At 36.0% G+C, this 14,303-nt stretch overlaps 1 protein-coding gene across 3 annotated transcripts in view; it reads left to right on the forward strand.

Annotated features, from left to right (window-relative positions):
* The window catches only part of CEP162 (centrosomal protein 162), a 73,338-nt gene that overhangs the window by 2,569 nt on the left and 56,466 nt on the right, over positions 1 to 14,303 (forward strand). For all 3 annotated transcript variants that reach the window (XR_012496660.2, XM_019729511.3, XM_019729510.3), the window contains exons 3-8: positions 3,318 to 3,432; positions 6,622 to 6,768; positions 7,083 to 7,266; positions 9,266 to 9,330; positions 11,829 to 11,944; positions 13,569 to 13,599. Coding sequence is in view for 2 of the 3 variants with exons in the window: in XM_019729511.3 (XP_019585070.3) it covers positions 3,318 to 3,432; positions 6,622 to 6,768; positions 7,083 to 7,266; positions 9,266 to 9,330; positions 11,829 to 11,944; positions 13,569 to 13,599 (658 nt within the window). In the remaining variant the exon portion in view is untranslated. The remainder of the gene's footprint in view (positions 1 to 3,317; positions 3,433 to 6,621; positions 6,769 to 7,082; positions 7,267 to 9,265; positions 9,331 to 11,828; positions 11,945 to 13,568; positions 13,600 to 14,303) is intronic.

Genomic DNA, 14,303 nt, shown 5'->3' on the forward strand with positions numbered 1-14,303 from the left:
TGTAAGGTGTTTTTTTTTTTGTTTTTTTTTGGTAAGGATTTTTAAAAGCGTGCACCAATTGCCAGGATGTAGTAGATATTCAGGACATGAGTCTAATTTCCCATTTGAAAAACTGATTTTTTTGTTTTTATATCAAAGATAGGCACATTTAAAAAATTAAATTTATGGGAAGTATTTTCACTGTAAAAGATAAAAAGCAATACAGGTCAATTTTTTTTTCTTCTACCCCTCATCTACCACCCCTCCAACACTCTCTCTCTTTCTCCCTCCGTCCTTGCCTCCTTATTTTACTTCCTCTCTTTCTCTCATATTCAATCTCAATGTATAAAAGCTCTTATGTTATAGATTTGGGTAAAGCATTGTCTCATTTTTAACAATGAAATCATGATTTTAGAGTCATGTTAACTTCTTTCGTGATTTTGATAAATTATTGTTCAAACAGTTTGTTCAAAGATAAGATTTACGTATCTTTGTTTTTAAGGAGATTAGTGGGACCAGCTTTTTTCATACAACTTTGTTGAGATGTCACATACCATACACTTTACCCATTTAGAATGTATAATTCAATGAGTTTTAGTATACTCAGAGTTTTGCCGCCATCACCACAGTCACTTTTAGAACATTTTCGTCACACCAAAAGAAACCCTGTACCCATTAGCAATTACCCCCTTTCCCAGCCTTAGTTACCATTAATCTACTTTCTGCCTCTGAAGATACATCTATTATAAACATTTCATAGAAATGGAATCATAAAATACGGTATTTTGTGACTGGTTTCTTCAACTTAGCAATGTTTTCAATGTTGTAGCATATATCAGTACTTCATTCCTTTTTATAGCTGAATAATATTCCATTGCATGGTTTTACAACATCTTGTTTACCCACTTATCGATGGACATTGGACTTCTTCCAACTTTTGGCTATTATGAATAATCATGCACAAGTTTTTGTGTGGATGTATGTTTTCATTTTTTTGTGTGTATATACCTAGTAGTGGAAATGCTGGGTCATATGATAACTTTATTTTTAAACTTTTTGAGGAACTCAGACTGTTTTCTAAGTGACTGTGCCATTTTACATGCCCACGAGCAGTATATTAATATATTAGCATTCCAATTTCTTCATATCCTCACCGGCACTGTTACTATCTGGGGACCAGCTTTTTTGTTTTGTTTTTAATGATAGTAATCTGGAAAGTAGTGCGGAAGGTCGTCAAAAGTGAGACTACCCCCCATGTATTTGACAGTAGGAGCGGCATTCTCCATTTCTTTTCGGATTTTTGCCACAACCCTTGAAAGTCGGTGCTACTGTGACTATTTTTAACAGATGAATAAACTAAAAATGCTAATTTTCCCTAAGCAACAGAGCTAGCATATTTTAATGTTGAAATTTGAACTCCGGTCTGTCAGGCCCCCAAAACCTATACTCCTTCCATACTTTTATGTGGCCATGTGGCCATGGGATTTAGGAGGAGTAGACTGAGTCTGAGGCAGATTCTCAGAATTTGGTGAACAGTGAGATGTAGGGAGGAGAGAGAAATGGAACATTTCAAGGTGATAGTGAAGCTTAGAGACTGAGTGGAAGGTGAGGCAACTGAAATTCAGATGGGATGAGGAATATTTTTTTTCCTCCCTTCTCCCTTTTTCTTGTCTGGTTTTCAGGAAAGGCAGTGAGTTCTTTTTGAATATTTTATAGTTGACGGTCTTAAAAGTCATTGAGGTAGAGCTGTTTGGTTGGCAGGTGGAAATGTGTGCTGTCATCTTGGAAGTTTAAAGGTCACTCTGGTAGCAATGGCCTAGTTGGGGGACTACACAGTGTCATGGAAATTGGACAGGTTTTCGTTACAGAGACCTCAGTTTGAATCCCAGCTCTGTAACACCAACAGGAGCAACTTGAGCAAGTTGCTTAATCTCCGTGAGCCTGTTTCCCCATCTGTAAATCTCTACTGAATTGCTTAAAGATTGAGATAACCTGTGAGTAGATCCTGACAGAGCAAGTATGTAATAAATGTTGGTTTCTTCTCTAGAAAAAGCATAGAATGAGGAAAAAAGGACATCTTGGGGAAGTCTAGTATTAAAGAAATGGGCAAAAGAGCCCAGAGCTATTTAAATAGGTGGGTGGGAAAGTTCACTGATGTGAAGTATAACTTGGAGGAAGTGATAACTGCGAAGTCAAAGGAAAGGTTTCAAGAAGTAAGAGTTGGTCACCAATATCCGATTCCATATGATCAGGGAAGATGACTAACAGTGGCCATTTATTAGTGGCATTTAGGAGGCTTTTGGTGCCTGGAGGAGAGCTGTTTTGGATGAGAACCAGTTTTTAAGGGGTTGAGCAGTGAACTCAAGACGTTGGTATATAAAAGAAAAGCGATAGTATAAAAGGGAGGTAGGAATAGGGAAGTTTTCCTGTTGTTAGTTTTTATGTTGCCTTTTTTTTTTTTTTTTTAAGTAGAGTAGACATAGTGTTGATTCTTTAATTCCACAATTGTGCCAGGTGTGCTAGGCCCTGGGGATGCAGTGATGAGCACGTTTATAATCTGAGGGAAGGAAGGAGAGGGGAGAGAGGAGGGAGTGTAGGTACAAAGGTGAAATGGGATAACCGAGGAAGTAAGGACCCAGAGAGGTGGGAAGTGATCACTCTGCAGGCTCTCCTTGGAGTGGAGGAGAGAGGCAAGCAGTGTCCTAACAGGAGAGTTTAATGGTGGGGTAAGGAGGTGGGTTTTTACTGAAGGTCTTTATTTTCTCAGTGAAGAGAGAGTCCAAGTTATTGGCTGAGAGTGAGGCGGGTAGATTGGGGTTGGAGCAGAGGAGTTTGTTAGGATTGTAGTAAAATTTGGACTAGAAAAGGACAAATAAATGTTTATTCAAGTTTATTAATCATTGTGACAAAATGATAATTTCTATGGTAAACACCTGAAATTCAGTTCTTCATGGTGTTAGAATTTTGTGTTCTAGAGTAATTTCGGTTATTTGGTTATCAATCGTTATTTATTCTTTGACCCTAGAGAATGTCTGGAAGAGGATTGTATTTTTCTTTTTTTTCCTTTTTTAATTGTTTCTTGATCAAGTTTTCTTTATTTCTCTGTTGTTGTCTTTGATGTTTTTCTCCCTGGTTAGTTTACTTGTTTAATTTTGGGTATGAAATCGACGTTCAGAGATGTATGCTTAATTTTTATTTTAGCCACATATGTTTAGAAATACGAATTTATGCATTGTTGCTGAGAATATTGCTGAACTGTGAGACAACTAAGAGAAACATTTTTAGTGATGAATCTGGGATTTTCACATTTAAAATTCAGTAGCTTATATCTGATTCAGCTTTCAGATGATTCTTTTGAAAATTCAAACAAAACACATAGACAACCCAAAAGAGAAGTGAAAAAGAAAGATACACTGCCGTGGTGGATAACTGAAGATGATTTTGAAGATGGTGGTAAATATTGCTGATTTCTCATTTCAAATTATTTGACCACAAGGGGTCAGTCAAAGACTTTTAATTCTGGATTTTGTTACTGTACTATAAATGCAGAGGGTGCCAAAAAGAATGTATACACATTTTAAGAAAGGAAAAAGCTGTATTAAAATTGTAATACAGTGAATGACACTAGCATTCATTTGATTAATGCCATCTTTTGAGCAAACATCATACTACACATTGTTACTGTAATTCAATTCAACTTCGAAAAGTAATACATAGATAACATCTCTTAAAATGTGTACATTTTTTTGGCACCCCTGGTATATACAGAAATACTAACTGTGAATTTTTGAGGTTTGAATTGATCTTCATATTACTTCACTTTATTATATAGTATATAATTGAGAATCTATGTTTCTGCATTATTAGGTTATTTTACATGGAGATAATTTATATTTATTCAAATTAAGATGATGAATAATACAGGCATATTTATATATTTCCCTGTTTAATGGTAAGTTGATTTAAGGTGATTTAATAAAATATTCTGACTATATTAATGTCATTGCATGGGGAAGATTTTAACAAATCCATAGATATTGGTATCGCAATCTGTTAATAACAGTAGTAAAAAATATAATTTATTGTCTTAATGGTAGAGAACTCATTGCTGATCCTGTGAGGCACATGTGTAAACCTTTCGTAGAACTATCCCTTGTTCCATCTTTACTGATGGAAAATTGCTCTCTGGAATGTTTCTTTGAGGTACGATATATGATAGTGCTGTATTTGTAAGGAACCCCAGACTACTTCTGTGAAGTACCTATGGTCACACTGTGGGTCATTTTATAAACTGATGAGATTTCTATGTCTCTTCTCCAGGGGAAAAATTTCCCCAGGGCTTTTGTTTTTCCCCATAAAATTGACCTTGAATTCCTTAATCTGACAGTTAAGGCTCTACATAACCTGACTGGAACCCTCCTTGCTAGCGTCATGTGCTCCAGCCACACTCGTTTATTCCCTTTCTCCTGGCAACACCATTGGCTCCATGCCTCTGTACATTAGCTCATGCTTTCTTGTCACCAGAATGCCTTTGCTCTCCTTCTTCCGTTCAGTAAAGCTTGGCATTACCTCTTTTTGCAGTACTTCCCTAACTCTTCTAGCTCCTGTGTAATTACCGTGTAATAACAAATACGTAGCTCCTCCTTTGTTTCCGTGTCAGAACAGCACTGTAGCACTACACATCCTGTTGGCAGTCATGACCTACAGAGCTCCCCCGAGGCTGGGAGCTTTGTGAGGGCAGGAAACACTTCTTTTTCCTTGTATCGCCTGACCCTCAATAATGCATAATAAATGTGTTCAACAAGTGAACGTTAGAGTGGATTTGATAGTCTCTTCTTTTTTCTTCTTAATAGCGTAAAATAAAACTATTGTGTTATTTGTGACTGCCTTATTGAAAAATTCAGTGTTTTCCTAAGTCACTCAACCATGCAACAATGCTAAAGCTTGCATGTGAAGAATCCTTTCTTAGAATCTTTCCTCCATTGGTGCTTGCAGAGGGTGTTGTATGATGTAGTACTCCAAATTTGGAATTGTTGGCAAAGATTTGAGACTTAATTAGCATTAAAGTCTCTTTTGTAGAAAGTAATCAATCAGTGATGGACTGTACAAACTCATCCCAAAGGGAAAGAATAGGTCCTAGACCAACATTTGAATGTAACCTGACTAAAGTGATTAATAATTTAAAAAATAATAATTTATCAATAAGAAATGGATTTGATTAATAAGGGATGTAAACAAGGATACTTAAGAAAAAACTCTGACAATGTTCCTTTAATCACAAGGGAGAGGGTTTCTCTTTCCAAGAGCATAACCTGGTCCTTGGTTCAATCGTTTGAATTTCACACAGTTTTATGGAGTTCATGTTACGTTCTGAGTCCTGGGCACTAATATACTCATACAAAGAAAAGATATGGTTCCTGCCATCAAGAGTGTAGAAGCTTCTGAGGGAGAAGGGAATACCCTCCTGAGGAGAGGCACACATTACCCATCTGAGATAGACACCATTCAGCATCAGCATTGAGCAACTTCAGCCTTACAACTTTGCTTTCTCTTTCGATCACCATAAAGGTAAAATGTTCTGCCTGGAGGTGAAACTATCCAATCCTCCTGCTAGTTCTACTCTTCATCAAGAACTAAATTGGATCTCGGTTTCGGTTCTAGCAGTCTCATGAGCTCAGTTTAGTGTGGGTGCCACCCCTGAGTCCGGCTTCGGAGCCAGAGTGAGGCCCTGGGTAGACTCCACCACAGCACCCCCGCCGTGTCACGCGCTTTGTCCTTTGACGTGTCTACATCTTGATTTTCAGTAGCTGTGGAAGTTATTTGATCTATGAAATTATTATTCACACAAAGCCATAAAATAGATCCTTGAACCCTTTCCAAGACGATACTAATTAGGAAGTTGAAATCAGAATTTGTGACTTGTTAATAAAGCTTCCTTCTAAGCAAAAGTGGTATTTTACTAATCTTAATGTTTATATCACATAATTTTTTACTTTTTGCATATACCAGTTTTTTACAACAAATAGGTACCAAGAAATTGTGATACTGCATAACTTTTTCAGTGTTTTCTACGGCATTTGGAATAAAGAGCAGACCCTACCACTGGCCTGTGAGGATGAGCATGGTCTGACCATTGGCTCCTGCTCTGGGCTGATTTGTACCTGGGCTTACCCTCACCCTCTAGACCCACCTGCACTGGCCCGTTTGCATCCTCAGATGTGGCCTGCCCTTTCCATTCTTGACTCTTTGTACTTCTTCTTCCCCCTGCCTAGAATTGTCTCCCTTTTCCAGTTCACCTAGTTATTTCCTATCCTTCCTTCACATAGGGCAGAAGACACTCTTGAAAGTGGCATAGTATCCTGTATTAAGTACACTGCTTAAAAATAATTTTTTTTAATCTTGTCTCTTGTCACCCTCATACAAAATGTTGAAATACTCTACTTAGTAAGATACATTGCAAACAAATAGAATTATAGTTTTTCTTTTGTGAATTTTAGGTCTGATGCATTTTTATTTAATAAACTAGATTTATTTTGTAGCAACTAATCTACAAAATTAGTATAATAGTATTACTGTATTGTCATAGTGGTCAAAACAGTTTTCTGAACATAAATGTCCAACTGTATTAAACTCCATCCCAAGGACTGCTTGGAACACATGTAAGCTATTTGAAAACAAAGAAGACTTCTCAGCCTATTATGGAATTAGAAGAGGAAGCTGCTGAAAGGATTCAATTTCTCAAGAGCAGTGGAACCTCTATCATAAGTCTTGACAGCTTAGAAACAAATGGTAAGAAATGTGAAGCATGTGAATTGACAGGTTAATTACTATGCTTATTATCAGAATTTTTACAAACATTAACTCACAAATATCTTGGAGCCTCCTTTATGAAGCACATAGATAGATTTAATACCTCTGTAGAAGGTTTAGAATTACACTTCTAGAGCCTTATTACTTTGCATATTGATTATGAATATAAATCTAAGTTGGTGGGTACAAGATTAAGTATTTTTTAATTTTACTATGTAATATCAATAAATTCATCATTAAAATTTTATTGAAATTATGTATGCTAATAAAATGTATTTGTGCTTTCCATGTAGAGATAGTGGTTTCTGAGCTCAATCATAGTCCTCTCGATTTGGGATTGGACACATTAGAAGAACAAGAGGAAAAAGAGCAGTTTTTTGCCAGACTTGAGAAAGGCTTAACATCTTCCATTGATTATTCAAGATTAAATAAGGAATTGGATTCTAATGACTCCACACATTTTACAGCTTTACGTAGGTAATGTAAATACAACATAAACTAATCATTGAATGATTCTGTGTTTTTCTCTATTTTTGGAAAGCTGATATATATAGGCTGATATATATGTGGACTTAAATGGGTAAATATTATAACAGGCAAAAGTTAAATCTTGTTTTTAACTCTCCTCTCTGTGCATTATGTTGGTCAGGATTTATTTATTTATTTTTATATGCATGAACTATATTGATGAGTATTCGAGAGCCCACTCTGCCTCCTGATACCTATAATTTCATGCCTGAGATACGATTGAGACTAATAGCACATTGCCAAAAGACCTTACTAGGAAAGTAATTTATCAAGTGATTTTCCACTGATAAGGTAAATAAGAGAATCCAGGTAGCTGTTATAAAGTCAGGGAATAAAGGAACAGAAAGGGAAGGGGGAACCAGCGAGCAAACACAGGTTTGGTCTGTTTCCTGCCTTTGTGTATATTTGACTCTAATGATTATCAGAAAACCTCATTTATCCTGGAAATCCTACTGGTTGACTGAGCTGGTCCTCTGTAAGTATGGTAGACCTTTGACATTCTCAAGACCTTTGTGAAAGCTGGGATGTTTAATTTCCTCAGTTTCATTTGTCTTTTAATTTTTTAAGTTATAAATGAAAGATTATAATTTTAAGATGTTAAGAACATCAAACTGTGATTATGTTAAGGGTCAGGAGACTCGAGTCTGTGGTTATTAGAGCACCTGGTCTCCGCATGATGCCTAGTTTCTTACGGGTGGTACACAAAACAGTGCCTGTCATGAACTGGGTAGGGTCTGAGATTTTTACCCTACTTGGAAGCTGCACAAGTTAGCCTGCCAGCTCTATGGATGCTGACAGTAGACACAAGATTCCTGGGTCAGAAACAAAGGACTTTATTTCTCAAAGCAGTACTGGAGTGTCAGGTTTATTTGCCTCAGTTCCCCATGCCCCACCAAAGCCCACGGGGGCAACACAAAAGGTCCATGATGGCTGTTTGCATATGCACTGGGTTGCTTTACAGGAGAGGATCACTGAGCATGGGGAATCTATTGCTTGTATAGTAAAGTGGAAACAAGCCTGCTCTTGAGGCAGAAACATTGCTTCATCTCTGAAGGTTGCTCACTTCAAACATAACCCTGACAAGAAAGAGTGGTCCGTGTCCCGCATTCTTGGCATACCCAGCAAGAACATGCAGAGACACTCAGGGCCCATGGTGGTTGCCTCTCCCAACAGTGACAACATAGTTGTCACAAGCTTTTGTTGGTCACAAGTTTTTGCCCTATTGCAATATTTCTTAACTTTTCTCTGATTTCTTAGCAGTCTTCTTAACTACTGATATTTCTGCTCCCAAACTGGCTAGTCGGAGTACCCCGTAGTATCGAGTATGCAGTATTGTTTGCTGCTATTTTTATTATTATAGTTTTATAATTTTGGGGATCCGCTAATGAGCTCACTAAAGACAAGGTTGATGGACTGAAAAAAGAACAACAGATTTCTTGCTTTGAAAGAAAGCAGTGTCTGAACTAATACAGCCAATATAATTCATATTTGCTCAAGCTTTTCTGTAGCCTTGCTGAGTTTTTCCTGGCTTAAGGCTCCTGTTCAGCTCCCATCCCAGGATTACATGACCCGGGCATTTTTTTCTGGCCCCCATGTAGATTTCACTGGTTCTCATAGCTTGCAGTCAATTCCTAATCTTTAGTGTTGATGGGATATCTGGATCCTGAGACATGTAAATACACACATTTATGTATAAAACTGTGTATGTGTATAAAGTTTTAAAACACGGGATTTTTTTGCTTTGTATTATCATGGCAGCTACAATTAAGCTTTAAGGAATCTTTGTTTTCCAAATGTTCTTATAGTTCTCATAATTTTAGCTTTTGATAGAACGAGAGTATTTGAGAAGAAATACATAATGTTCAAGAGTTTAAAAACATGTACATAAAGGATTGCATGGAAATGTGCTATTAACATGTCATACTAAATTAAGTAAATATTTTTCCAGTAATCAAGCTAATATAGAACTAACTGAAGATAAGCATGAGAATGAATCGAATGAAGAACTGGCAGGTAATTACATCGGTTTTAAAATTTACATTATTTGAAAAGATAATATAGCTTTTAATAAACACATTAAAGAGAAAATTAATTAAAAGGGAAATCACTGTCCTGGAAACAGCTTTGAACAGGTAGAGTGAGTCGCCTGTGTTACAATCTGAGCTACCAAGAAATTGTTAAAAAGTGCACTGCTGCCTTATTTGTTGGGAGTGGGCAGTGGACCAGTTGGGAAGACAGAAAAAAGGATGTTTATTCTAGGACCTGGGAAATCTGTGGAGCCAAGTCAGATACCTCCAAAGAATGGTTGGGGAGGTATATTTTTTCACATCTTTTGATTTTTAATATGTCTGTGTTTTTATATTCGAAATGCTTTTTTTAGTAGATAGAATATAGCTGGGTTTTGCTTTCTTTATCCAATCTGACAATCTCTGACTTTTAATTGAAGTGTTTCTACTCATTACAAAAATATATTTATCATCAGAATGGTTATTTATTGTTTTGTCATTTATCTTTTATCTTTCCATCTTTTTGTTGTTTTCATTGCTTTTGTCCCTCATCCTTATGGATTGTTTATAGCAGGGGTGTCCAAACTTTTTTCAACATTTTTCACCAAGGGCCATATGCGGCAAAATACACAAACAGCCGGACCACTCACTCGAGGTGAAGTACGTATTGCCTCACCTGGTTTCTTTAAGTAAACTAAATATATTTTTGTAATTTGCTGCGGGCCAATAAAAAGTGGATCGTGGGCCTCAATTGGCCCGCGGGCTGCAGTTTGGACACCCCTGGTATATAGCATTCCATTGTTTCTTTCTTTTGGTTTGTTATACTTCTTTGCTGTGTTTTTTTCTTAGTTGCCCTATGATTCACAATATGCATCTTTATCTTATTAGAGTTTACTTTCACATGTCATTACACCACTGCTGACAGTTCTGTACCTGAAAGTAGCGGAACCAAGTAGTGCATCCGGGCCTTCAGGCTCCTACTCATGCGCTTAAGCACTAGGCTATGTTCTACCTGCATTTTTTCTTACACTGCCTGCTGGCAGTCGCAGAAACATTACATCCCCTTCCATTGATTTCAAGTAGTTTCCAAATCCCAAGTTGTTGTCTAAGTTCATTGTCATACCCTTCCATATCTACTCTCTCCTTGTTCATCATCTTTTCTTAAGCAAATCGAATTTCTTAGGTTACTTAAAATTCAGTAATTCCCACCTAGAATATTAGAATCTTAATTTTTTTATATTGGTCCTAGAACCTAGAACAACGTCTATACAAAGTAATTTTTCAGTGACTGTTTTGTGAATTTAATTGGGTCTACTGATACTTCGAAAATCCCAGTGTTCTTTCTCATATGGAGGAGAAACAAAGGTGAGCTTCTCAGCCTCTGACTATAGATACCAACATAGTTAACCACGTAACCTAGCTTATCTATGTAGGTGGCGATAACCATGCTGTCCCAACCTCGTATTCCTTATGAACTAAAATGGAGATGTTTCTGTAGGCAGATCTCACTAAAAGCATTTCTGTTTAACTTCTAAGCCCTGTCAAGTTTATTCCCAAGCTTGCGTCAAAAATTACATTCAAGTTGTCCCCTCTATTCTAAGAGAAGACTAAAGGGCAGCCTTTCCAGAAGCAGACTCTCTAGTACTTCATGCAGTCTTTCTCCCATCAGGGCATCCTGTTTCTGGAAGTGAGCTAATTTTTGAAATACAAATAAGACTGCGTTTCTTTCTAGAATGATTAATTCCACTGTGAAAAGCTCATTCCCCTTTTGCAGCCTGTATATCTCAGTCAACCCTTGGTGAGGACTGTAAACAAATTAAAAATTGATGAATACATCCTGGCCAAATAGTTCCTGCCCTACCTTCCCCATAAGTCGTCTGACAGCATCATGTTAACATGGACATGCCTTTCCCTTCTGCTGCAAAGCCATTGAGATGTAATGTGGGCCTTTGGCTGAGAAGTGCCTAGGATTCGGTGACAGTTATATTGGGCCAGTATTTCCTAAGGGAGGTATCAGAGCTAGAACTCTCATAAGTACTGTTTCGGGCTTATAATAGAGATACCCATAGATACCAAAAAAGTCAGCTTAAAAAAATGAGCAAAATCCAACCTTTTAAGGGTGTCAGGATTTCAGAAAAGTGCTGCCTTTCTATAAGTAAGCAATTTGAGGTTTTTGTCTTCAAAAAACTAATATTAAAGTTTGTTTTAAAGATACAAAATCTTTTGGATAGCTCTAGACATTTTTGGTCAATTAATATAAAAGATTAAAAATATAAAACTTACAACTATTTGAAAGTGCAAAAAAATGAAATAAACCTAAGACATTCTAATGAATTGAATTATTAAATCTTTGCAAACAAAATCTGTTCTCTAACAGTATTTTGATGTTAACATTTCAATAAATTATTCTTATACAGAATTCTTCCTTTGGAAATCAGTCTTTTCCTGGAATTTGGCTTTTTTTGACACTGTGATCCTTGTATTTTTTTTTATTATTTTCTTCAGAAAATTACAGTGATGATTTTGAAGATGAGGATGTTGATGCACCTTTAACTCCTAAAGATGAAGAGACTAATTCCAAAGAAAATTCCAAATCAGAAAAAATAAATGCACCCAAGCAGGTATACATCAATTACATATTGGACAGTTTTGAAACTTCTTTCATGACCTTAGCTGTTGTTATTTGAAGAGCTTTAAATATGGGGTTTTTATAGTTTTGTTCATTGTTATAAAGCTATAGGTCTTGTGATACTCAGACATTTTCTTAACTTGGGATGTCAATTTAGTATAAGTCTATGAAATATCAGGGCAATTAATGATTTTTCTAAAGGATTTTCTAAAGGATTCTAAATCCTTTTCTAAAGGATTTCTTATGGCAAGTGATTTCCTTAAGTTAAGCTTTAGAAATTGAGTTGAAAACTTAATTAAACTCTCAAATCTGATTTTAAGCATGTATATTAAATTACACTTTTCTTAGGTGGGTCTTGTCCCTGTGAACAATAAATGCCCCTCCCTTAGTATTTATGCTAACAGTAACATTACTGTTTCAGATTTACTTAGCTGAGGTCAGGAATTAAATTCTTTTCACATTCAGCATTGCTATACTCTAATTACCTCATTTCTCAGTTCTGACCAAGACTAGCTATGGGTACTACAACAGACTGCCTGCCTGATAGAACTTACCCTTGAGCTATCTAATAATAATAGTAGAACAATTACTATTTGTTACATTGGTCTCGATCTGGATACTGTCTCTTCAGGGACTGCGTGTTAGGACTAGATGTTTTGAACATGTGTCAAACCATAAACTTTCTAAAAAGAAGTAAGGAACACTAAAAAGAAGTAAGGTATTAATAAGTACTCTAAAGAAAATTATCTTGTTCTTACCTAGTACTTTGTTGTTGGGTACCTGTATCGCACAGTATGAGTGGGAAAACAAGATTATTTTAGAAATACACAGATTAATGTGACCTGATGTATATCCTTAGAAATTTAATGTGATTTGTACTTGGAAGATGGCAGTTATAGTATTTTATGAAAAATAAATAGGTCAGTAAAAGACACAATAATGTGGTATATTAAAAAAAGATAGCTTGATAGCATGTGTCAACCTAAATGTGGGAGCCTAGGAGAGAGTCGTCAGGGTGAGGATCAAAATAGGAAGGAAATAAAGCTCTGTTATAACAGGATAATCCTACATACTGCCTATCCAAGTGGAGAACATAGGTGACACTAATTAGAAAACTTATTCTGAGGGAACCTATAATATTGATGAATTTCAACTGTATTACTATATGGTGGCCTGCCTTTTTGAAAATTTTGTCTCTCAAAATGTAGATGGACCAATGAGTACAAGTTATAGTTGATCATTAATTTTTTAAAAATAAGGGGAAATGGCTGGTGATGTTATAATAGCAAGAGTCTTATGTGAAGTATACATGTAATTCTAGAGTTCAAAACAAAGAATTTCTGAGTAAAGTAGATGACATCTATTTTACTTTAAACAAGGCTTATAAAGGCCTAAATTAATTACTGGTAATTGCCAAGGTTCTGAAGAGACTTTTAGAAGTTCTTTCACAGCTCCAACCTCTAGTCTTGTAGAATTATTGGTGAATGAGGGTGATAAAGAAACCTAGAAAGAACCATTTCCTGGCAATGGTGTAAATTTCAAATTTTGTTAATTGTCCATTGTGGCCATGTTACATAACTTTGGTTTCAAAAGATATGATCATTTTCCTCTTTTAGGAAGAAGAAAAATCTGGCATGCTGGCTAAAGGTAAATATTATGTGTATTCTTATATTTTAGTTAGCAAAAAATTGTTCAGAATTGTATCTAAATTCTGAATAAATCACTATTCAGTGTATATATGGACTTTTCATTCATATATATATATATATATATATATATATATATATATATATATACAAATTTCAACTTTAAAGAAGGAAATCCTGCCATTTGCAACAACAAATGAACATGGAGAACATTATAAGGGAAATGAGGCAGACACAGAAAGACAAATACCGTCTGATCTCACTTATATGTGGAATCTGAAAATGTCAGACTCACAGAAACAGAGTATAGTGATGGTTACCAGGGGCTGGGGGAGTGGGATATGGGAAAATGTTGGCTAGAGGGTACAAAGTTTCAGTTAATGCAGGATAAATAAGTTCTGGAGATCTAGTGTGCAATGATGTGACTACAGTCAACAGTAGTGTATTGTGTACTTCAGATTTGCTAAGGGGAGATCTTAAGTGTTCTCATCAGGCACAAAGGTAACTATGAAAGGTAATGGATGTTAATTTGCTTGATGGTGAATATTTCACAATGTATACGTATAGCAAATTATCAAGTTGTACATCTTAAACATATACAGTTTTAACTGTCAGCTATACCTTAATAAAGTTGGAGGGAAAATAAGTATTTCTTTTTTTGTTATTCTTCTCAGGCCCTTTGCCTTCCCCACATAAATGTACATT

Source organism: Rhinolophus sinicus, chromosome 2 (assembly GCF_057876585.1).
Source record: "Rhinolophus sinicus isolate RSI-liver-muscle chromosome 2, RSI-T2T, whole genome shotgun sequence".
Classification (NCBI taxonomy): Eukaryota; Metazoa; Chordata; class Mammalia; order Chiroptera; family Rhinolophidae; genus Rhinolophus; species Rhinolophus sinicus.